The following is a 25,268-nucleotide window of genomic DNA, read 5'->3' as shown; positions in this document are numbered from 1 at the left end:
TCGTTGAAATTGTTGCATATTGCATTTATATTTTTTGTTCAGTATAATTATAATTATTTTTGCACTAATAGTTTACCTTGTATGGACACTTCCTACTGGGCACACACTGATTGAATCAATATGGTTTCAACATAATTTGTCAAGGTATTGTGACGTGGAATCAACGTGGAAAATACATTGGATTTGAAAAGTAATCAACCAGTACTGTTATGGCCTTGCCTAATTTTGAGGTAGGCCATGGAGCTATCCAGCAGATATTGGTGCAGAAGTCTGGGGGACACATTTTGGTGGGGCTTTAAAAACAAAACAACCAAAAATATTCAAGCAATAAGATACGAGCCTTCTAAAATCGTGCAAGCAAGAAATTCAAACATTTCCTCTAAATAGTTAATTTCTCCCGCCTTGTCTCTGGATATCTATGGGGAGAAAGACCGAGGGAGAGACGCCGCTTTTTCCAATAGGCCTATATGCTATATTTTGCTGTTCATGTCTGAAAGGCTGGCTCCAAGCACTAGGGGTGGGCTCTCGGTCTCTGATGGTTTTCCAGTGAGTATTTGTCAGGTCAGACTGTGCACCGCCCGGCGGTCTCCTCTCCCCTGGTTATTTATTACCTCTCTCCCCCGCCAGCAGCGCTGCGGCTCCGGGGCGGCTGCCAACAACCTCGCCGAGGAGGGAGCGTCAGGGGGGCGCTCTACTGCCGACGTGAAGGGGATAAACAAAACGCCCTTTACTGAATACCTTGCTGAAACACACAGGATTGTCTCTACATTTGTATTTGTACTTCAGAAGCCGTACAACAACTAATATGACTTCACAACAACTTAAAAAATAAATTTCACTGTTGTTCAATGGTTTACTGAAAGATCTTATATGAGCAATACGTTTTATAGCCTGAACCGTTTAAGAAAATATCATGTTCAATAAATAGCCCTACAGGCAAAACAATATTTTTCTGACTGATTGTATATTGAGGCAATTGTTTGTGTACGTGTGTAGGTGGACGGGGGTTCTGTGAAAGTAGAGTATTCCTCATAGCACATGAGATCAAAAGTGAGATTTATAAAAACTGAGGTTACGCCCACACATCAATATAGGATGAAAGAGAAAGAATAAGAGGGTGGTGGTGGTAGGAGAATAGCAAAACCATACACCCAATAACAGCTAACCCTCTTCAGAGAACTTCTGGAGGCTGCAGGGATGTTGTCATGTCAGTCAGAGTTTGGGGGAACCCCTCCATCGTGGGTGTCTGGGTGAGGCACTGCTATGGAGCTCATGAGTCACAGGCTGGGAGTGGGTGTGAGGGGGGTAGGGGTATCCCCATTCTGACAGTGATGATAGGTGCGCCCCAGCACCTACGCATCGACACCAAAGCACACATTTCCACGGGGGCGAAAAGAGAGAATTAAAAGAAATTGACACCAATCAAAATGTCACCTTCTTAGAAACAGTTGTTCATTCTACCGCAGGAATTCCCGTCATTGGTCTTGAGGGTCTGTTGTTTGTGCAGGGTTTTGCTCCTGCCTGTTACTGATTATTATGTAGATATAGAGACAGTGGGGAAATGACCACATCATCTTGTGATGCTGCTATAAACCATGGCCTGGTATCTACAGTCTTCAAAGACCAGTTAAAGGATGTATTCATGGTCATCCATGGTTCAGATTTATTTTGAAAGCCACTGTTAACTTAAGCTTACTTGAGCCACTGCTAAAGTGATGGTGAGAATAGTCTCCTTCCACCATGTCGTGAAAGCTCCCAAGCTCATTCTCTCATTCTCCCTGATTTATTGACATGAATGAATCAGGGACCAGATAATGTCAGTGTGAGGAGTACATCGTGTGTGTCTGTGTGTGCGTGTGCGTTCGTGTGCATGTGTGTGTGTGTGTGTGTGTGCTAGCGCATGTATTTGTGTGTGTGTGTGTGCACGCAAGTGCTTCTACCCCCAAGCCATAAGACTCCTGAACAGCTAATCATGGCTACCCGGACTATTTGCACTGCCCCCCCACCCAATCCTTTTACGCTGCTGCTACTCTGTTAATTATTTATGCATAGTCACTTTAACTCTACCCACATGTACATATTACTTCAACTACCTCAACTAGCCGGTGCCCCCGCACATTGACTCTGCACCGGTACCCCCCTGTATATATAGCCTCCCTACTGTTATTTTATTTTACTTCTGCTCTTTTTTCTCAACACTTTTTTTGTTGTTGTTTTATTTTTACTTTTTTGTTAAAAATAAATGCACTGTTGGTTAAGGGCTGTAAGTAAGCATTTCACTGTAATGTCTGCACCTGTTGTATTCGGCGCATGTGGCCAATAAAATTTGATTTGATTTGATTTGATTTGAAGTCATGCACATGTTTGCTTATGTAGGTGTGCAGATATTTGTATATATATATATTTTTTTATGTTTAGTATAGCCTACTAGGTTTCTGAAAAGGAGAGTGACCATGTCAGTAGTGGGAGGATGATTACAAAGAGTACAAGGAAAAGGTTGACTTCAAGCACAGAGGGCACAACATAGAAAAGTATACAAACTTCAACTCCCACATCATTCTAAACTTCAGAGGTCCTAGCGGATAGAACTATGATCAAAGACCAAATAAAAATAATGAACAAATCCAGGTTCAAAGCTGTTGTTGAATTAAAAGGAATATAAGCTATATATTTGTTGTTGTTGTTTTATTGTTTTTATTGTTAATCTTGTTATTGTTGTTTTGTTAACAAAGGGTCAGACTTTATTATGTAGCCTAATGAGATAATTTATACGCAGCTTTGTAGGCCTAACCATCGACTGATATTGACTTTTGTTGTTTCAATAATTCTTTTTGCTGTACATAACGCCTGAAAATATAATCATAATAATAGAAGAGGGAAATATTAAAATATGTTTCAGGAATATGTGACTGTGTTTATATTGTTGCGTAATAATGACGTCCGTCGCGGACCCCCCTTCAAGTTTTCGGGTTCGCAAAGCCTCCGCTTTTTTAAATGGGCCAAGTAGAGAAGCCGTGGAGAGTGCAAATCTTATTTGGTCTGGTTCTATGAACTTCAGCATGACTTTAACGATATAGCCTACACAGGGTTAAAAACAACTATTTCAAAAGTCCCATCAGCTGAATTTGTTCCACGCAAATACTTTGAAATATCTGTAAAAAAAAAAGGGATTTTGCAATCCTCAGATAGCCTAGCCTAGTTTTGTGGCTGGTTAATAAGGATAGTTTAAAACACTTCCATCTTTCTGTAGGCCTATATTCTAATAAACAGTGCTTGACTTGGACTAAAATAGTGATTATATTCTAAAATAAATTCATATTTTCTAGAACTATAGACTTGAAATAGGCATGGTATAATTGATGAGACCACCCATATTCAAGAATAGCTTAGGAAATTAACCCCCCCAAAAAAAAAAAAAAATAAGAGCGATAAAAAAAAAAAATCCTGGCTTTGGGTGCCGGTACTGTTTATATTTAGGTGCAGGAGTTCCACAATACTTTTGAGATAATATTCTATAAGAGGAACAGGAGCTCAAGCAGTAGAACATTTGAGGTGCCGGTAGGCCTACTCAGATCCGTTGAGCTCATGCCCAAGTCAAGCACTGCTAATAAACCATAAAAGACGTTATAGCCTGTGTTGTTTAGGCTACTATTCAAGTAGACAGTTTCGCGTAATATTAGCCCATTGGAAGGCACGGAGGACAACAGTAACTGTAAACATAAATAAATAAAGGCAGTTATAATAAGACAGACCAACACCATAATAATACTGTTTAAAAAAGACTAAACTGAAGAGCACATGGGAATGTGTCAATGATCATTGTGGATAATGACATAATGTGATGTCCACGGCTAAGGTCTGGCCACTCAACCATGTCAGGTATTAGTAGCGCGAGTCCGATTAAATGTGGTAGGCAGGAGCACTGCGAGAACCCCATGCGAGTGGAGCTGTGAGTGTGGCGGATGAGAGTGCCGCGGCTAAAAGAGCTGGAAACTAGTTAATGGCAATCTCTCGGGGAAGTTCAACAGACCGCTGTCACCGAGCAACACCGGAGCCCTGCGTAAAACAAAGTGGCGCGTCTTCAAGATTGGGGCGACTGACCAACTCTGAAAAGAGGACACACAAGTTGGGTCAGACTAGCTGCTAATCACTTGTTACCAGCGCTTCGCTCCCAGTAACATGCCTGCCATCAAAAAGGAGAGACTGGATGGGGACGATATGGCATTGGCTGCCTTCAACCAGTCCGAATACCCGGCCCCTTTAAATGCCACTACTATCCCCGTGGTGACCCCGCATCCACCGCAATACGACCATATATTCGCCCATCACCGTGCGTATTTGGGGCTCCACGACTCGGCGCTGCATCACCAGCACCAGCAGCAGCACCTTCACCATCACCCGGACGACTTAATGCTGGAGAGGTTTTCCTCAATCCCCGACTTTCAGCCATTTTTTGACAACGGGGAACCATGCATCGAGGTGGAATGCGGGGAGAACAAGGCTTTACTATACATTAACAAACTGTGCCAAGGTAGTAAGGGACCCTCAATCAAATACCGGGGCGAGTGGCTCACCCCGAATGAGTTCCAGTTTGTCAGTGGAAGGGAGACCGCCAAAGATTGGAAACGAAGTATAAGGCACAAAGGTAGGCAACAGCAAGTATTATATCTAAAGAGTAATTTTTTTACAGTAGGGCTATGTTTATTTTAAGGATGATACCTAAGTGAAGGATTTTGTCATTGTTTTGGTGAGTGGAAATTCTGTTTCCATGGGTTGGTTCTGCGTTTCGTAGTTAAAGGGTTATACTCAGTAATATACACCAACTACAGTGCGTAAGGAGAGAGATGAGAAAAGGCGCATACGTCGCTGTATCTTCACAGGCAGCGACCATTCTCAAAACGGGGCGTCAGGAGTCCTGGACTAAGGTGAAAAACTTTCATATTTAGGGTTCAGTAATGTTAAAACATTATATGACAGTTGATAGACGTTGTGGGGTATCATTCCGTTGAGTGTTGAGTGTAACAGCAGGCTAAAATGGTGTTGACACTTCAACAGAACAGAATGATGATGGAGACAGGGAATGGAATTATTTTAGACTACTAGAAGTTGTACCCTATTCCTTACTCTTTTGGTTATTTCAGGTGGATTATGGTTGCTTTTGCAACTATCCGAAATATTAATCTGGACTCAGGTTTAGACGTAACATAGTAAACGAAAGGGTGTTGATGTCTCAATAGAACATAATGATGTTGAAGGGTGGGAACATAATTATTTTTAGGCTACTCTACTCGAAGTTGAAGCCTATTCCTGACCCTTTTGGTTATTTCAGGTGGATTATGGTTGAGTTGCAACTATCCAAAATATTAACCTGGACTCAGGGGTAGACGTAACATAGTAAACTAAAATCCGGGACACTCAAATGAGTAGGTCTATGATATGTTTGATGTTATTAGTTGGCTAGTATTTTGGTTTGAAAAGTTTTACAGTGGCTCAGACAAAACAAAGTTATCGGAAGATGTTTATGAAATTATTTACAATAAGAATAATAAATGCTATAGCTGTTTACTTACTATGGGCCTATTTGAATAATTACGTGTTTTTGCGCTGGCCGCACGCGCAATTGTTTTTGAACCCCAACTCACCCCAGGTTACTCATACGGAACTGACACGCGTTGCCCCAAGTTCTGTTGGATGAGGGTGTAAAAAATGACAGCCCAATTATGGATATTTTCATATCTGAGTTTAGATACAGTGACAGTAGCCCATGTATACATATGTAGGCCTATCTTACCACACTGGGCTCAACTAGAACTCATCAGTGAAACTAATAAGGTAATTTGGTTTGACAACCTGGCAGTTCCAAAGTAATGTTTATGTAAAATTTTGGTTTTGGAGTCATGATCATTCAACAATAATCCAAGTTTAGTGTTGCACAATTTTTTTGTTGTTGTAATGTTTTCTATTTCCCTTTGTGTGCATTTCAGGTGTAGACTCTGATAACATAGTCTTATATTCACTATACAAATATACTTAAGGCTACTGAAGATCCAGTCATTTTATAATCACCTCCATATGTAGGTTATTCCATATAATTGATTTACAGTTGCTGAATTCTGTGGGTGCTGTGTGAGTATGGTCTATTGTTTTATTATTGCTCATTCTCTCTCTCTCTCTTTCTTTCTCTCTCTCTCTCTCTCTCTCTCTCTCTCTCTCTCTCTCTCTCTCTCTCTCTCTCTCTCTCTCTCTCTCTCTCTCTCTCTCTCTCTCTCCTCTCTCTCTCTCTCTCTCTCTCAGGGAAAAGTTTGAAGACCCTTATGTCCAAAGGAATCTTACAGGTACATCCTCCAATCTGTGATTGCCCTGGGTGTCGAATTTCGTCTCCAGTGGTAAGATTATGGTTCCATCAGCCTTTCCATTTTTACATCTGTTTTTCTTAATTCATCGTTGGTTTCAAACGTGTATGTAGCCATGCTGAACTCAATTGGCTGTGTTGACGAATGGGCTAAAAGCTTGCTCTCGACTGTGTTTTATCTGAATTGAAGACACAGTGTAAGCAGCATTGCTATTTTTTAAGGAGTGTAAGCGATTTCCACTCCTTTGGTTTTTTCTAACTGCTTTTATTGATAGTTGGTAGAGGGGAAAGGAAAGCGGTCACAAGCTCTTATTAAATGAAAGGAGATATATTTGTTAACAGTAATAGGTGGTCAAGAGTAGGGGTTCCCAAACGTTTTCACTCAGGCCCCCCTTCCAGCATTGGGGAACATTCAAGAGTAAGTTGAAAGCTGGACTGAGTTCCTAAATATATATATATATATATATATATATATATATATATACATAAAAATATATAAACGCAACATGCAACAATTTCAGAGAGTTTACTGAGTTACAGTTCATATAAGGAAATCAGTCAATTGAAATAAATTCATTAAGCCCTAACCTATTGATTTAACATGACGTGGAATACAGATATGCATCTGTTGGTCACAGACACCTTAAAAAAAAAAGGTGTGGCGTGGATCAGAAAATCTCCTTCGCATAGAGTTGATCAGGCTGTTGATTGTGGCTTGTGGAATGTTGCTGGATATTGGTGTGAACTGGAACACGCTGTCGTACACATTGATCCAGAGCATCCCAAACATGCTCAATGGGTGACATGTCTGGTGAGTATGCAGGCCATGCAAGAACTGGGACGTTTTCAGCTTCCAGGAATTGTGTACAGATCCTTGCGACATGGGGCCGTGCATTTTCATGCTAAAACATGAGGTGATAGCGGTGGATGATTGGCACGACAATGGGCTTCAGGATCTCGTCACTGTATCTCTGTGCATTCAAATTGCCATAGATAAAATGCTATTATTGTCGTTGTCCGTAGCTTATGCCTGCCCATACCATAACCCCACCACCACCATCGGGCACTCTGTTCACAACATTGACATCAGCAAACCGCTCGCCCACCGATGCCATACATGCTGTCTGCCATCTGCCCGGTACAGTTGAAACCGGGATTCATCCGTGAAGAGCACACTTCTCCAGCGTGCCAGTGGCCATCGAAGGTGAGCATTTGCCCACTGAAGTCGGTTACGACGCTGAATTGCAGTCAAGTCAAGAACCTGGTGAGGACGACGACCGTGCAGATGAGCTTCCCTGAGATGGTTTCTGACAGTTTGTGCAGAAATAATTTGGTTGTGCAAACTCACAGTTTCATCAGCTGTCTGGGTGGCTGGAGTGGTTACACGTGGTCTGCGGTTGTGAGACCGGTTGGATGTACTGCCAAGTTCTCTAAAACGACGTTTGAGGCAGCTTATGGTAGAGAAATTAACATTAAATTCTCTGGCAACAGCTTTGGTGGACATTCTTGCAGTCAGCATGCCAATTGTACGCTCCCTCAAAATGTTAGACATCTGTGGCATTTTGTTGTGTGACAAAACTGCACATTTTAGAGTGGCCTTTTATTGTCCCCAGCACAAGGTGCACCTGTGTAATGATCATGCTGTTTAATCAGCTTTTTGATATGCCACACCTGTCAGGTGGGTGGATTTTCTTGGCAAATGAAAAATGCTCACTAACAGGGATGTAAACAAATTTGTGCACAAAATTTGTGAGAAATAAGCACATGGAACATTTCTGGGATCTTTTATTTCAGCTCATGAAACATGGAACCAACACTTTACATGTTGCGTTTATATGTTTGTTCAGTGTTATATACTTTTTTAAGGAACTGTCACACCCGTGCCCCCCCCTGCCGACCCCTCGCGCCCCACAGTTTGGGAACCACTGGTCTAGAGGGTGTGTGCAATCAATATACTCAATAATCCATTCTGATCTGCCTTTTGTGAAATAACTTATTCCGAATATTGGTCTTGAATGCTCAATGCTTGGGCGAGTGCTGATAGTTTCATACCATATATTCCCATATGTCTAACAGCCTGTCATGGACTGGCAGAAAATAAATGGCGGCAAATGGCGGTACACTAACCAATTGTAACTTTTATTCCTTTCCCTAAGGCTAACCCTATAACTGCACTGAAGCTATGCCTAACCTTAACCTTAACCCTAACCTTAAATACATTTTGACCACTATACCTCACCTTTTTTGTTCTGCCGGTTGACTATCCCTCCTCCAACGGACAATTACCCTGCCCACACCCCAATGGACATTTACAGTATATTTATCATTGTCACAGTTTTAAATACACTACCTAGATTTGAATTTAGTTCAACTACCACCAAGTACTGCAAAATGGAAATGACTAGATAGACTACAACACTGTTGAATATAAATTAATTTGTCATTACTCACAGATGCTAACACGGCATTGACATCAACACTGGCTCAAATTACTACATGAAGCCCAGAATGAATGGGACAATTCTAGACAAGGTTAATAAGTAATATGAATGGGTGACTAGTCATGCTCCCCTTGCTAGATTTATCTAATTATCATGGCTCTTCTGTCCATTGCTGCAGTCCCTCACCTAGCTGTTGCACCGGGCTGTGTTTGCCATGTGGTGCCCGTTTGGCTGAGCTAACGACATCATGCCATGCAGGCTGTGAGGCGTCACAGGCGTGGTGTCTGTGCCAGTGTGGCAGCTTTGAGTGCTTCACTGGCTCACCGTCGTCGAATCTGTTCAACACAGGTGCGCCGTGTGTGTTTTTTTTATTGCTACGGAGCGCATCTGTCGTCGTTCCCAACCGCTAATCTTGAGGGAAGGGCATAAGAGGTTTAGCGAGTTACTGAGCGTGGCTACTGCTGATTAAAGTGCGCGAGGCACGCAAGGCAAAGGCGGTTTAGATAAGCCAGAGGTGTTTGAGTGATACAGGTAAACCGGTGACGTTTTTCACAGCCAAGAAACAGATATACACCACCACATAGGGTCCATAGAAAATGAATTTCAAATGGGATGCATTGGCTAAAAAGAGAGTTTGCGGAGACTATAGAAGTAGTCGAGTGGCGCAGTGGTCTAAGGCACTGCATCGCAGTGCTAGCTGTGCCACTAGAGATCCTGGATCGAGTCCAGGCTCTGTCGCCATTGGTCCAGCGTCGTCCAAGGTAGGGGAGGGTTTGGCCGGCAGGGATGTGGGTTTGTTTCCCACGGGTGGCCAGTATGAAAAAAAAAAAGAACATGTATGTATTCACTAACTGTAAGTCGCTCTGGATAAGAGCGTCTGCTAAATGTAAAAAGTAGATGAGTTTGGGGGAAATTCAACATATATCATTTTCAGAAATGAATATAAGTTAATAGGTATACTGGCTTGTTGGCTTTACTCTGTAGGCTAAATGGATCCTACTGCAGTTAAACAGAGGCACAATAAATAGTGTTAGGGTTGTCTGCAAATTGTCTTTTGATTTTCTAAATGTATGTCATTTTTACTGACAGAAAAATGTACAGTCATAGAGTGACATGACTCAAGAACCTTGCAATGAGTTGCCCTTCTGAGTCCTGACAGAAAAGCCTATTGTAATAGTACTGTTTGTTGCAGTGGACACACCTCCTTGTTGCCAGTGCCTGTTGTTTGCTTAGCCAGAAGTGGCAGGCTTTTCTCTCCACAGACGTGCTTGTCTGATGGCTGGTGATGGTTTGTTATTTTCTATCTACTGCCTGATGAGCAGTGCGAGTTCCTGTGAATTGTTTTCACAAACTAAGACTGGGATTTGAACAAACCTGAAATGACTGCCAAAAAAACACACTGTAGGCCTACCTGTAGCTCTTATCTTCTTATTTATGTCTTCCCTGGCACGGCAGAATGCAATACATTGTAGATAGCCTCCTGTTTGGCATTCAAGTAGCAGAAAGTGGCACAGGTTGAAACCCATGATAATCAGTGATGTAGTAAAGAAATACAATAAAATGTATAAACTATAAACATCAGTGGGCGATCGAGATTAGAACTGTATTGTTTGATTGCATTTGATTGCATTTTCATGCAGGTCTATAGGGAATGCCTAGTGTACTTTTCTATAGTTAAAAATTACACAAAATGCACATCAGGTCATCTCTCCCAAAATAGTGAATTTGGACTGGACACTAGAAAAGTAAAAAAAAAATAGGATCTGGAGATGTTTAAATTGAAATATGTTATCTTATTAATTATGTTCATGTTCTTAGTATCTCTTGTGAGCTGCACTGCAATTCAGTTGTCTGTGTTGAAAACTGCTAAAGTACACCAGTGAAGAAGGCCCTTAGTTGACTCTAACATGTTGTATTCTATACCCATTTGAAGAGAAACAAGTTATGAATGTGTTTGATAAGATTACAGATTCTCTCAGGGGACCCCATTTAAAACACTGTACTACTAACCTCTCTCTCTGCTTGCTTCCTCTCGCTGTGTGTCTCCTTTGCTTCATGCATTGCAGCCTGCCTCATCATTGTCTGTCTCACTACTTTATTTTTTTATTTTTTATTTCACCTTTATTTAACCAGGTAAGCCAGTTGAGAACAAGTTCTCATTTACAACTGCGACCTGGCCAAGATAAAGCAAAGCAGTGCGATAAAAACAACAACAACACAGAGTTACATATGGAATAAACAAAACGTACAGTCAATAACACAATACAAAATATATATACAGTGTGTGCAAATGTAGTAAGTTATGGAGGTAAGGCAATAAATAGGCCATAGTGCAAAATAATTACAATTTAGTATTAACACTGGAGTGATAGATGTGCAGAAGATGATGTGCAAATAGAGATACTGGGGTGCAAATTAGCAAAATAAATAACAATGTAAATAACAATATAGGGATGAGGTAGTTGGGTGGGCTAATTACAGATGGGCTGTGTACAGGTGCAGTGATCGGTAAGCTGCTCTGACAACTGATGCTTAAAGTTAGTGAGGGAGATAACAGTCTCCAGGGTTAGGGTTAGGATCTAGGGTTAGTTTTAGGGTTAGGGTTAGGGTTAGGTGCTAGGGTTAAGTTTAGGGTTAGGGTTAAGGTTAGGGTAAGAGTACGGGTTAGGGGTTAGGGAAAATAGGATTTTGAATGGGACTGAATTGTGTGTCCCCACATGGTTAGCTGTACAAGACTGTGTGTGTGTGTGTGTGTGTGTGTGTGTGTGTGTGTGTGTGTGTGTGTGTGTGTGTGTGTGTGTGTGTGTGTGTGTGTGTGTGTGTGTGTGTGTGTGTGTGTGTGTGTGTGTGTGTGTGTGTGTGTGTGTGTGTGTGTGTGTGTGTGTGTGTGTGTGTGTGTGTGAGCGTGTGCTCCCGGGAGAGCCGGGCTTCCTCCGCTCTGTTATTCCAGCGGAACCAACGGAGGCCGGCAGGAAATTACACTCTCCTCCTCCGGCTCGTAAAGATCTCCTCCAATCAGGGGGCTCCCCCTCTCCTGCATCCTGACCACAGAGAGAGAATGAACAACACACACACATGCACACAGGCACGCAGACGCACACACACACGCATGCACACACAAACTAACACACACACACACATCTCTATGTTAGGGACTGTGGGAGATTACTCTTACTATTATTACATTTACATTTACATTTTATTACATAGACATCCCTGCCTAGGAATCTATTTTACCACCAGTCATTTTAGGGTGGTTGAAAACTCAAAGAACCATAGGTTCCTTTTTCAAAATCTTCAATATATTTAACATTGTAACCCGGTGTGACTCTGCCAAGCCATAGCAGTAGACTTTCATTTGATATCTGGACTACAGTCAGTAGTTATAAAGGAATTATGTATATTAGTGCCTTGCTTATGGACAAGTGAACCGGAAGTTACCAGTACAGTACCAATATAAGTAAGTTGCTGTAGATATTGCACAGAGCTGGTTACTGATTTGATGTGGCTATTTGTTGGGACTTGCTTTTGGCTGAGTGCCACTGTGATGCGGGGGATAAGCAGGGCTGGGGGGCTGACGCCTCTGTGTCTCTCAACAGCTCACTCTCCACAGGGGGTTGGAGTTTGCGTGTGTCTCTGTATGTGTGTGTGTCAGGGTTTCTGTTAGGAAAATGTGGCGCCGGACATTTGACCAGCAGCATTTTAATTTACCAGACATTTGAGAAATGTACCGGACCCATATGCATTGGGTGGGTAACCTGATTAGGGCGTCTACCCACGTTGCTCAGAATGACAGAAATCACATTTAGATTATGATCATTCATATTAACAGAACATGCAAGTCAAGAATGCAACGATGTGCGGTCCTTCTTACCGTGTTCTGAGGTGCACTTTGAAGACAAGACGAGGAGCCTAACGAACAGCAAAATCACTAGCCTATGTCAATCTACTATCCCCCATAGTAGAAAAGTTTAGCTATTCTATTGGTCAGCTTGTCGACAAAGAAATAGTCTATTGTAAACAGACTCTGGGACAGTTGTGGGACGAGAGATCCCAAATTCATACAACCAGTAGGCCTAGACTACATTTTTTTTTAAAGCAATGAGTCTGATGCAACAGATTAGAACGTTTATCTTAATTTGTTGATAAACTATTATTTCTTTAAATTTTCTAAGCACAGTAATGTACACAAGACAAGTACACTATGCGCAAATGTTCGTTCCATAATGCAATTAGCTGGAAAACACTGTTGTCAAAAAGGCACCGCACATGCGATCAGTTTCATGTGACAGAAATGAAAATATCCGTTAGAAATGTTGAAAGATGGGAGATATGCAACAACTAATATGCAACAACTAGCATGGGTTGCTAATATGACTAGGATTGTGCCTTTGGCTACTGGACAATGAAAGAAAGTTGATATAAAATAATTGCCTCCACGGATATGGTCTGATTTTGGCTATTTTGAAGCAAGGTAAGACATGCCTCATAATATTTATTAAAACGTTCAGGTTTTAAACAATTAAGGATATGCTTTCAAAATGCATGCCTCCAGCTCATTGAAAAGTGGTGTGTGACACGCTGATGTCTCGCACGGTCTGACAGATTTTCAGCTCAAAGGCTCTGTATATGTATGCTGTAGGCATGTGATAAATAAGATACATAACGAATATACTGTGCACATGCGCCAATTTAATTTCACTAAATGTTTTAATTAACCTATAGACTGATAAGCATGACCAGTCAAATGTATTTCCATCGACTGGTACTTCCATCAATTCATAGGCTAAAAAGCCTCATTTTGCAGTGGGATTCTTCTTCTCCCGGACAATTGGCCAGCGGCAATTTTATTTATCAGCCTTTTTGTATTTTTTTATCAGGCTAAAACCGGCTATTACCGGCTAACGGAAACCCTGGTATGTGTGTGTGTGTGTGTGTGTGTGTGTGTGTGTGTGTGTGTGTGTGTGTGTGTGTGTGTGCAAGCATGCGTATGCACAAACGTGTATGTATTTTTGTGAGTGTGTGTGGGTGCTTTTGCTGTGTGCAGTGTGTGTGGGTCCCTGTGTGTGTCCCACATGGTGCTGAGGCTATGCTACCATGGCAACTACAGGATCCGTCTTTAGGGCAGAAGCAATGCGTGGTTCGGTACTCTAGTGTGTTTCTTAGTGAATTGGCCAAATTAGAGAATGACTGAGTCTTTAATGATTTGCTTATCCACTAGGGGTCTTGCACTTTGGGTGGCCACAGTGCTAGGAATCAATACTAAAGTACAACTTATTGGCTGTGCTGTGTGCGTGCGTTTGTGTACTCTCTGTGTTTGTGTGAGAGCGGGAGGGATTGTGTTACAGTATGGGTAAACTTGCCAATAAGTTGTACTTTTAGTATTGATGTGTTTGTGTATGTTTGTGTGTGCAGATGTGTGTGTGTGTGTGTGTTGGGATGGGACTGTGGGATTTAGCTAAATAAGGTGGACCGCCTGTCTATCAGCAGAGAAAATTATGGAACTTCTCTCTCCTTCCAGTGTGTGTACAGACGTCTGACCTCATCTGATAGCGGAGTGGTCGAGTGGCCTCATCCTCTTTCTGTGTCGCCTCTTTACACACTGTGTGCGTGCACATGTGTGTGTGTGTAAGTCTGTGTGTGTCTGTGTGAGAGAGAGGGAAGGAGTGTGTTACTCACTCAACTCAATGTTTCTCTAATGACACAATAGGCAGAGTAGTGTGATTGAATGGAAGATATAATGCTAGAAGAACAACACATTAATATACAGGTTTGGGTAAATTTGTTTGTATATAAAAATCTGCAATTCTTTTCAGACATTGAGGCGGATATGAGGCCTTCTCACCAGCATCTTTCCGTTTTATTCTGCAAAACTTAACCTTGCTGCACTATCTTCCATCTCCCTCTCTCTCTCTCCCTCTCTCTGTTAGCCTTTCCCTCCTTCCCTCCCTCCCTCTGTTTTTGTCTGGGGAGAGAATGGCAGAGTCGTTACCTGTCCATAAAGCTCTCCTGCGGCTTCCTTGGCGGGCCTATCCAATCACACACGGAGACAAAAAGAGAGCGAGAGAGAGAGAGAAAAAGAGAGGTGCTGGCACGCCTGGCTGCACTGCCACTGACCTCCCAGCGCTGCCCCTGCTCCCCCTCACCACCCCCTCCCTCCCTCCTCCCGTCCCTCGCCCCGCGCCGCTCCACTGGGCCGCAACCGCCCGCTCAGCTCGTGGGGTGGGGGCAGAAAGGGATGTGGCGGCGGAAGGGGCGCGCTTGGTCACATGCCTGTCCTTCCCACAGAGAAAAAAAAAAAAAAAAAACATCTCCTGGCCATGAAAAACCTAGTGTTGCCTTGACACTATATACCCCCCCTTCACGCACACACAGACACACACTTTCATCACACAGCCTGCATGTGTACAAAACATTAAGAACATCTTCCTAATATTGAGTTGCACCCCTCCTTTTGCCCTCAGAACAACCTCAATTTGTCGGGGCATGGACTCTACAAGGTGTCGAAAGCTTTCCACAGGGATGCTGGCCCATGTTGACTGCAATGCTTCCCACTGTTGTATCAAGTTGGCTGGGTGATGGACCATTCTTCATACACATGGGAAACTGTTGAGAGTGAAAAACCCAACAGCGTTGCAGTTCTTGACACAAACCAGAGCGCCTGGCACCTCAAAGGCACTTAAATCTTTTGTCTTGACCATTCACCCTCTGAATGGCACGCATACACAATCCATGTCTCAATTGTCTCAAGGCTTAAAAATCCTCCTTTAACCGGCCTCCTTCCCTTCATCTACACTGATTGAAGTGGATTTAACAAGTGACATCAATAAAGGATCATAGCTTTCACCTGGATTCCCCTGGTCAGTCTAATGTTAATGTTTTGTACACGTGTACAATACGGTGAAAAGGAGGTTGTTATCTAAATCTCAAATGCGAATGCTTTTTTATTGATCGATTTATTCATTCGTGGTGGGAGGGGTTGTATGATTTGAAATCCCCCCCCTCAAAAATGGTCTCTAACGTCCCATCTCTAGTCCAGAATTGTAGCCTAATTTATTTTTAGAAAAGTCAGAGTGTCTTGGTGGGTGAATACGTGAGTAAGAGATAGTGTGGGTCAGCATAAACGAAAAGGACAGTGGAGTGTGTCTTAAGCGCACGCAAACACACTGGGTTTTTAGCTCTTTTTTCTCACTGGGCCTATGTGAATGTGGCAATGACGGCCCCTTTCCCTCCCCCCTCCTCCACTCTCTCTCTTTCTCTCTCTCCCTCTCTCCCCCTGTCGTCTCCTAACTCCCCCTCCCCCTCCGCTAATGCTCGCGCCAAGTCGGCCCGCCATCCCGCCTCCGCACACACACACACACCCACACACACCCACGCACACGCACACACACGCTGAGAGGTAACGGCAGACAGGCGCGTGACTCATTAGGCATTCGTCCCCCAGGGAGAACGCTGGGGGGGGGGGGGGGCGTGCAAGAGAGATAGAGCGCCGCAGCTGCAGGAATGTCACAGGCGGCTACTGCTGTGTGTGTGTGTGTGTGTGTGTGTGTGTGTGTGTGTGTGTGTGTGTGTGTGTGTGTGTGTGTGTGTGTGTGTGTGTGTGTGTGTGTGTGTGTGTGTGTGTGTGTGTGTGTGTGCATGCTGGTTTGAGCCAGCGGCAGGGTACTGCACCTTTCAGGAAAAAAGACAGAGAAAAAACACGACTATCCTTTTCCACAGAGGCTTCATTTAAGGTCTGGAACAAGCTTAGTAAAATAATGTTTCTTCAATAATCTTAGCTGATGTTACAAATACAATATTACTGTTTGCTAGTATGGTTTGGCATTAAATATAAGCCTGTGATTTTTATAAAACAACAACTGGATCTTTCTGCAGTTTTAAAGCAAATCTTCTATCCTTTATGAATGTAGAGGCCATGCTACTGAAGTTACTGTTATCCCATAGAGCCCAGAGGATTCTGGACTATGGGGCCATTTGGGACAGGTCCATGGCCACTTCTCATACTACCATCACATTTACATTTTAGTAGATGCTCTTATCCAGAGCGACTTACAGGAGAAATTAGGGTTTAGTGCCTTGCTCAAGGGCACATCAACAGATTTTTCACCTAGTCGGCTCAGGGATTAGAACCAGCGACCTTTCAGTTACTGGCACAACGCTCTTAACCACTAAGCTACCTGCCGCCCATATCACATGTTATCTCAAATGTTGTCAGCATCAGTGATGTGTATCTTTATGTGTGACTTTCATTTGATTTGTGAATGTGTCCTTTTATTATGTTGTCTAATCTAATGGAACCCATCTGAATCATGCTTGACCAAGTCTGTATTGGTGTCTGTCTGTGCTGATGTGTGTGTGTGTGTGTTTGATGTGTTGTGTGTTGTTTGTGTGTAAATGTGAAATACAGATATATTTCTTGGCTGGCGGACCCTGACCGTCAGACAGAATGTGTAGGAGGGGATATTCATAGAGGTGCTTTTAGAGGAACGTTTATGAGATACTTTTTCCCATGGCTTACAGAGGGTTGACCACACAGTAAGGTCGCAATGAATGTGTGTGTGTGTGTGTAAATTATGATTGTGTGCACCTCTTTTTTTACACTACGTGGGCTGCCAGGGGTGTGTTTTGTTTCATGTTTTGTTTTGGAGAGCCGTGCGCGCTGCGGAAGTGTTGCCAGAAATAGTGGGAGCCCACCTCTAGTTCTGCGCCAGTGGTGCTAAAGAAAGGAAGGGGGGTTTCCGGGAGGAGAGAGGGGGGTAATAGGGGGTATGCCAGAGCCATGTGGGTGTTTGTCTACACACCAAGCCACAATCTGTGTGCTTCTTCCTGGGCAGACTATTCCAGTAGACCAGCACACAATGCTTTTCTGCTAAGTAAAACCCCCTCTTCACATGCAGGGGAATTATTATTCAGGAACAGGTGTGTGTGTGTGTGTGTGAATATGACAGGTGTGTGTGTCTTATAGTGAGAGCAACCGAGAGAGAGCACACTGTATTCTAGTCCAAGGAGCTAAGTCAGAGGGAGTAGAGCGGAAGAAGCAGCAACTCCTCCACTGTCCTCATACAGTTGAGAATAACTTATACAAAGTGACTTCTCTCCACATAACTGCCTGTGGGAAGAAGAAAGGAAAAACCCACTTTCAGCAAGACAAAATGAGAAGAAATGTGCAGAACTATGTGGCCCTGCTCATCCTGAGGGATGTTTTCATATTTTTCCTCCTTTTTTCCCCCCTCCCTTGTTTTAATGTCTGCCACTTGAGAGCCTCCAGAAGGGCTGCACCTGTTTGCCTCTTGGCTAGGCGCCTCTGCCCCCCCGCCACTCATGCGCCACTCCTCATGGGATGGAGGGATGGAGGAGAGAGGGAGGGGGGTTGCGTGTGGAAGGGATAGCTGGAGGGCTCGGGAGAGCAGAGCGGAGATGTAGACACTGGGAGAGAGAGAGAGACAGAGAGAGAGAGAGAGAGAGAGAGAGAGAGAGAGAGAGAGAGAGAGAGAGAGAGAGAGAGAGAGAGAGAGAGAGACAGAGAGAGAGAGAGAGAGAGAGAGAGAAAGAGAGGGCGGGCGGGGTGGGGTGGGGTGGGGTGGGGGGAGAGATATAGAGAGTTTCAAAGCTAGGTCCACTGCTGGACAGACTCGCTCTCTCTGTGTTTATCTGTTTTGTATCGCCCCCACCCCAATCCTTTTTTGTCTCCATTGCCGTCTCTCCTCGTACTCAAATTCAATTCCCTCACTCTCCCTCTATCTCAATTTCTTTCCTCTTCTGTTTCTCTGCCTCCTTTCCACCCATTCTCTCTCTCTGACGCTCTGTCTCACCCTCTCTCTCTCTCTCCCCCCTCTCCCTCTATCTCCATCCCCCCATTTTTCTCTCTATAGAGCCGTGTTAATCTGCAGTGACCTCTTCAGGTCACATTAAAGGTCGCCCAGCTTCACTCCCAGAACCCCTTAGGGCCACACTCCTCCTTTCTTTTCCTTTCGCTCTGCTCGTTAGAGCTTCGTGGCAAAAAAAAAAACACTGCATACACGAACCATAATTATTTCCTGTCCTCCCTTTGCATGACCTCCTTATCACTCAGAACTCTGGCAATGGTAAACTATGGTTGTTTAGTCGATTCCACTATTATGATTGCTGTGGTAAATTCAATAATAATGTCTGTAAATTCAAACGTATACTGTGTAATTACTCACATCTATAGTTATAAACGCTATAGAACAGTAGTCCTACATGTGTCAGCCGGGTCTCAACCGGGACATGGAGCCTATTCTTCAGCATGTCATTTTGTATAGTAAATGTTTTCCTGTGTTTCCTGTATGGCAGTACGGATTCTAGCCTAGAGTCTAGCCTTAGTCGGTTGAGCACATTTAAGTGGGCTGGTGCACTAGACATGGCTTGCTCTCTCAAACACATCGCCAGGATTGTTGGTCAGGTTTCCCATTTCAGTGGCATTACTGCCTAGCAGTACTATCATAGTTGTGCTAAAACTTACTACATACTACATATTAGTACTACATCCTACATTTATCAATTGTTTTCCCCGCTAGACAGGTAAATACTTCTTGACACCCATATTAGATAGCAATGTTTTACTTTCTTATGCTTTGTTACCATCTCGAGTCAGTCTAATTGTGGTTGTTCATTTTCCTGTGGTATTATGTTTCATAAATACCCTCCATATTATTACGTTTCACTACTCCTGTCAATACAATTGACCAATGAAAGCAGAATTTCTCAATTTGGCTGGTGTGTTCTGCTATGGAGCTTGAGCCTATGTGGGAACTTTCTATGTTGTTGGTATTGCCTCTGAATAATGCTAAATGCTGTTTAGAACAAATGATGTATTGTAGAACAAATTAATCTCATGTAATGATCACTCCTCTTAACATAAATATATGCCCCAATTACAGCAGCAGCATTGATTTCTGTGTATGACTGATGGGGAATATTAGGGTGTTCACTGCACACAAAGGTTGCTGTTTAGAGTGGAGGAGAGCTTCAAACGCTAGCTATTAGCATGTTATCACATCCTTAGCATTAGCATGTTAGCATTAAACTGCCATTGGCAAATGGAGAGACACGTTTCTAAGAGCTTCTTCTCCCCATTTGCTATAGAACCGCGGGCGTTTGGCAGAGAAGCGGACCATCCCCCTGCCCCCCAACCGCGTGCCCAAGAGGGAGCTGGCCTCCACCTTCAGCAGTGACGACAGCGAGGGCAGCGACCGCGCCAGCGCAGACCATGCCCACATCAAGCAGGAAGACGAGCTGCATTACAGTATCATGAGAAAGGGGTAAGGCCTGGAGAACTTCTTTGTCTGATTTATATTGGTCAATACAAATAACTAATCACCTACATTCCCAACATGTCTTTGGTTGTTGGCTTTGTGTGGTGTACAAGCTCTGTGCTTACAGTAAGTATACATGTTATGTGATAACGTGTAAGACATTCATGTTTTCTTGCTTATCTTCCATGTTCAGTCTACACTGTACTCTGTGAGTCACTGAAACACACCTTACACCCCCCCATACAGTAGAATATTATTTATAATAGTATTAAAGTAGTATTAAGCATATTCAACTATGCGAGGACCAAAATACTAATAATGTAAAGTTCAGGATAAAGCGAGTGCAATAAAATAACTAACATCGAGACCCCACGCTGCGTTCTGATGGAGACGGTGTGGTCTTTTATGCGACGATGGTTACCGGGTTACATGGATACCACAACTAGAAAGAGGAGCACTCCACTGTCGACAAAGTCAATGGCAGCTCATCTATGGACCTCACAGACACGCAGACACACACAGACCGTGCCGTTGTGTGAGTTTATATCGGTTCTCATTAGAAGGGTAAATGAGGGCTTGAAGGCGGGAAAATACAGGCTGAAACAAGCTTTGATGCAATTGTAACAGTGTTGCTTCCATCCCTCTCCTCGCCCCTACCTGGGCTTGAACCAGGGACCCTCTGCACACATCGACAACAGTCACCCTCGAAGCACCGTTACCCGTCGCTCCACAAAAGCCGCGGCCCTTGCAGAGCAAGGGAAACAACTACTTCAAGGTCTCAGAGCGAGTGATGTCACCGATTGAAACGCTACTAGTGTGCACCGCTAACTAGCTAGCCATTTCACACCGGTTACAGCTGTTGCTGCTTATGAGAGCATGATTATGCATTGATTCTGTTGTCAGAGGACAATGTACAGTATGAGAAAAATACTTCTGTCAAGCCATCTCTTCTAACACTTAGTTTGCTGAAAGCTAGAAGACTGAAACCATTGCCATAAGATTACATTTAAGTCATTTAGCAGAAGCTCTTATCCAGAGCGACTTACATGAGCAATTAGGGTTAAGTGCCTTGCTTAAGGACACATCGACAGATTTTTCACCTAGTCGGCTCTGGGATTAGAACCAGCGACCTTTCGGTTACTGGCACAATGCTCTTACCCACTAAGCTACCTGCCGCACATAAGATGTGTTTCAGACTTGAGTAGCCTACCACAGCAAGCTTCAGATAACAGTCAGACAGTCGCCTTAAACAGACGTCATGGGTAGTTTCACCTTAGTGAAATCGCTGTGTGCCAGGGGATTTTCTTCCTGGCCCCAAAGCTCTACATCCCTCTCATTTCAACTCATGCCTGGACCGGGTAGAAAGTGATGAGATAATACAGTAAGAAATGTGGATGGATGCGTGTACACGTGCACATCCACAGACAAACAAACACACACATACAAACACACACACACACCTAAAGTCAGGGTCGTGGCGAGGTCATCCCATTAACGTTTTTTATAATCACTTTGGTGCAATTTTCATAAGTATGTGGTACATTTTCACAACAGAAATCTAAACAGATAATCAAAATGGTTCATGTTTCAAAGATAAGCACATTTAAAATTGATTGAGTACAACACACAAATTCACAGCCACTTGTTCACTGCACCAAATCACTCTTTCAATTTGGATGCATATTCAATCTAAGTATCTGCTCCAAACTGATAACTACTGAACCAAAATTATGTAGTGTCTAGTTAACGTATATATTGTAGTTTGATAACTGCGGAACACTGTACATTTCTATATTTTTACCTCATAAATGTATTCATTTGACATCAATTTATGTTGGAAGGTAAAACCAAATCATATATGGATGTGGCTGTAAATACTACATCATCATTCACCATCAGCCAGTGTGCTTCAATAGGACAAAGTGGAAAGATTCACTCTATGTTCTACCATTTGGAATTATAGTGTAGTGTACGGAGAGCTGAAATACCTTTCAGCTAATCAGCATTCATGGCTCGAACATCCCAGTTTATAAATAGTATTATAAACTGGGTGGTTCGAGTCCTGAATGCTGATTGGCTGACAGCTGTGATATATCAGACCGTATACCATGGATAAGACAAAACATTTATTTTTACTACTCTAATTATGTTGGTAACCAGCTTATAATAGCAATAAGGCACCTCAGGGTTTTGTGGTATATGGCCAATATACCATGGCTAAGGGCTGTATCCAGGCACTCTGCGTTGCGTCGTGCTTAAGAACAGCCATTAGCCGTGGTATATTGGCCATATACCACACCCCCTTGTGCCTTATTGCAAATTATGGTGAAAAATAAGTATTTGGTCACCTACAAACAAGCAAGATTTCTGGCTCTCACAGACCTGTAACTTCTTCAATAAGAGGCTCCTCTGTCCTCCACTCGTTACCTGTATTAATGGCACCTGTTTGAACTTGTTATCAGTATAAAAGACACCTGTCCACAACCTCAAACAGTCACACTCCAAACTCCACTATGGCCAAGACCAAAGAGCTGTCAAAGGACACCAGAAACAAAATTGTAGACCTGCACCAGGCTGGGAAGACTGAATCTGCAATAGATAAGCAGCTTGGTTTGAAGAAATCAACTGTGGGAGCAATTATTAGGAAATGGAAGACATACAAGACCACTGATAATCTCCCTCGATCTGGGGCTCCACGCAAGATCTCACCCCGTGGGGTCAAAATGATCACAAGAACGGTGAGCAAAAATCCCAGAACCACACGGGGGGACCTAGTGAATGACCTGCAGAGAGATGGGACCAAAGTAACAAAGCCTACTATCAGTAACACACTACACCGCCAGGGACTCAAATCCTGCAGTGCCAGACGTGTCCCCATGCTTAAGCCAGTACATGTCCAGGCCCGTCTGAAGTTTGCTAGAGTGCATTTGGATGATCCAGAAGAGGATTGGGAGAATGTCATATGGTCAGATGAAACCAAAATAGAACTTTTTGGTAAAAACTCAACTCATCGCGTTTGGAGGACAAAGAATGCTGAGTTGCATCCAAAGAACACCATACCTACTGTGAAGCATGGGGGTGGAAACATCATGCTTTGGGGCTGTTTTTCTGCAAAGGGACCAGGACGACTGATCCGTGTAAAGGAAAGAATGAATGGGGCCATGTATCGTGAGATTTTGAGTGAAAACCTCCTTCCATCAGCAAGGGCATTGAAGATGAAACGTGGCTGGGTCTTTCAGCATGACAATGATCCCAAACACACCGCCCGGGCAACGAAGGAGTGGCTTCGTAAGAAGCATTTAAAGGTCCTGGAGTGGCCTAGCCAGTCTCCAGATCTCAACCCCATAGAAAATCTTTGGAGGGAGTTGAAAGTCCGTGTTACCCAGCGACAGCCCCAAAACATCACTGCTCTAGAGGAGATCTGCATGGAGGAATGGGACAAAATACCAGCAACAGTGTGTGAAAACCTTGTGAAGACTTACAGAAAACGTTTGACCTGTGTCATTGCCAACAAAGGGTATATAACAAAGTATTGAGAAACTTTTGTTATTGACCAAATACTTATTTTCCACCATAATTTGCAAATAAATTCATTAAAAATCCTACAATGTGATTTTCTGGGAAAAAAATTCTCATTTTGTCTGTCATAGTTGACGTGTACCTATGATGAATATTACAGGCCTCTCTCATCTTTTTAAGTGGGAGAACTTGCACAATTGGTGGCTGACAAAATACTTTTTTCCCCCACTGTATATTCCACTCATTATCTGAATTTCATTGATACACTATGAGCTGATGAATTTCAAGCAGAGAGACAGGCGATACTGTATTAGTTGACAAGTCATGTAGAAAATGTGATCTTTTCCAATGTTGCATGTGGCATAAAAGGCATACAACACTGTGCTATGCTTTTACAGCAACCAACTGCTTTACAATACCCCTGTTTCAGATTATGGTTCAACGTATGTACTGTATAAGGATAATGAAACTGTAACACTGACGTATTTCTCAACATGCTCATAACTTGCCATTGGATATAAATTATTATTTTAAAAAAATATGCATGTCAAGTTATAGTCAAATACTGTATGGAACATGATATTTATTATCTACTATTCTTTTTATTCAGCACTTCAAAAAGAACCGTTTTGAAATGTGTATATTGTATTTTTTGCTATTGGATTAAATTATAGTTAAAATGACTAAATTGTGAGCCTATCATTATCTGATGTATTGGTGACTAAACTTGGTGGAAAACGTAGGTTTTGCATGAATGAATGAGGGGTGAAATATGTGTTAAACTCCAACGAATACACAATCAAAGGTTCTGTACATAAGATAGGGGGCATTACAAACAGGGTTCTAAAGTGCGACCAATTTGGTCGCATATGCAATGAAATATTTTGCGGTGCTACCAGGAGTTTTAGTTTGGGAGCAGGAAAAAAATCTCCTAGATAGTAATTATGGTAATGATAAGGCTTCGCTGTACGGTTGTTTCCGACTGCAGATTCGATAGCGTCTTGGTTCACCATTACTACAACGAAAACGGCTTGCTTCTAGACCAACCAGGTCGAAAGATCTGACCCATATTACCAGCGCAACATTTGTATCTTCCTATAGCCGTTCGCCAGGACCACATTTTACATTCATAAACCATGTCGTGGGCTGTTTTAAAACTACTCGCGCGTCGATTTGTTTACACTTTGTTCCGTCATGTTACCTAATTGGCTTGCTACATGTTACCTCATTGGCTTGCTAGCTAACAACCTGGTAACTTTACCAAATATACCAGTATATCCAAACATTTGGGGCACAGAAAGAAAGGAAAAGGGATAGCTTCTTCAGGAGAACAATGATCATAGCAATGAATGAACGACAGATCTTTTGCATGTCCTATGTCACAAACCTTACGTTTTTAAAGAGACAGTGTACAATTTTCAATGTAATGCATCTCAATTGGAAATAGTGCTTTTACACAATGTAGAAACCTAATATTACACAAATTACTTTGTAATTTCAATGAGGTATTTGTACCAACATTTTAGCTTTTATAATAAACAAATATCTTTACAGTGTTACATATTAGTTTCTAGGGCACACCATGTGCTTCAAAAGTAGCTAGAACTCATATAGTCGCAAAATAGGCTGTATCTCAATCAATTTAAAAAATCTTATTTTCTGGTGCTCCTACATTTTATG

At 42.8% G+C, this 25,268-nt stretch overlaps 1 protein-coding gene across 6 annotated transcripts in view; it reads left to right on the top strand.

The window, feature by feature from the left end:
* The first annotated feature begins 3,927 nt into the window (after nucleotides 1-3,927).
* Nucleotides 3,928-25,268, top strand: part of LOC121545946 (sterile alpha motif domain-containing protein 11) — an 86,593-nt gene continuing 65,252 nt past the window's right edge. For 2 of the 6 annotated variants that reach the window (XM_041856885.2, XM_041856883.2), the window contains exons 1-3: nucleotides 3,928-4,645; nucleotides 6,295-6,386; nucleotides 19,900-20,075. In XM_041856885.2, coding sequence (XP_041712819.1) covers nucleotides 4,180-4,645; nucleotides 6,295-6,386; nucleotides 19,900-20,075 — 734 coding nt within the window. In that variant the 5' untranslated portion in view covers nucleotides 3,928-4,179. Of the gene's footprint in view, nucleotides 4,646-4,852; nucleotides 4,926-6,294; nucleotides 6,387-16,432; nucleotides 16,527-19,899; nucleotides 20,076-25,268 lie in introns of those variants that run through there. The other 4 variants (XM_041856884.2, XM_041856887.2, XM_041856886.2 and 1 more) reach the window with 4 other exon arrangements.

The sequence above is a fragment of the Coregonus clupeaformis genome, chromosome 30 (assembly GCF_020615455.1).
Source record: "Coregonus clupeaformis isolate EN_2021a chromosome 30, ASM2061545v1, whole genome shotgun sequence".
NCBI lineage: Eukaryota > Metazoa > Chordata > Actinopteri > Salmoniformes > Salmonidae > Coregonus > Coregonus clupeaformis.
The sequence above is the reverse complement of the archived record's forward strand: the minus strand, read 5'-3'. Positions and strand labels throughout refer to the sequence as shown.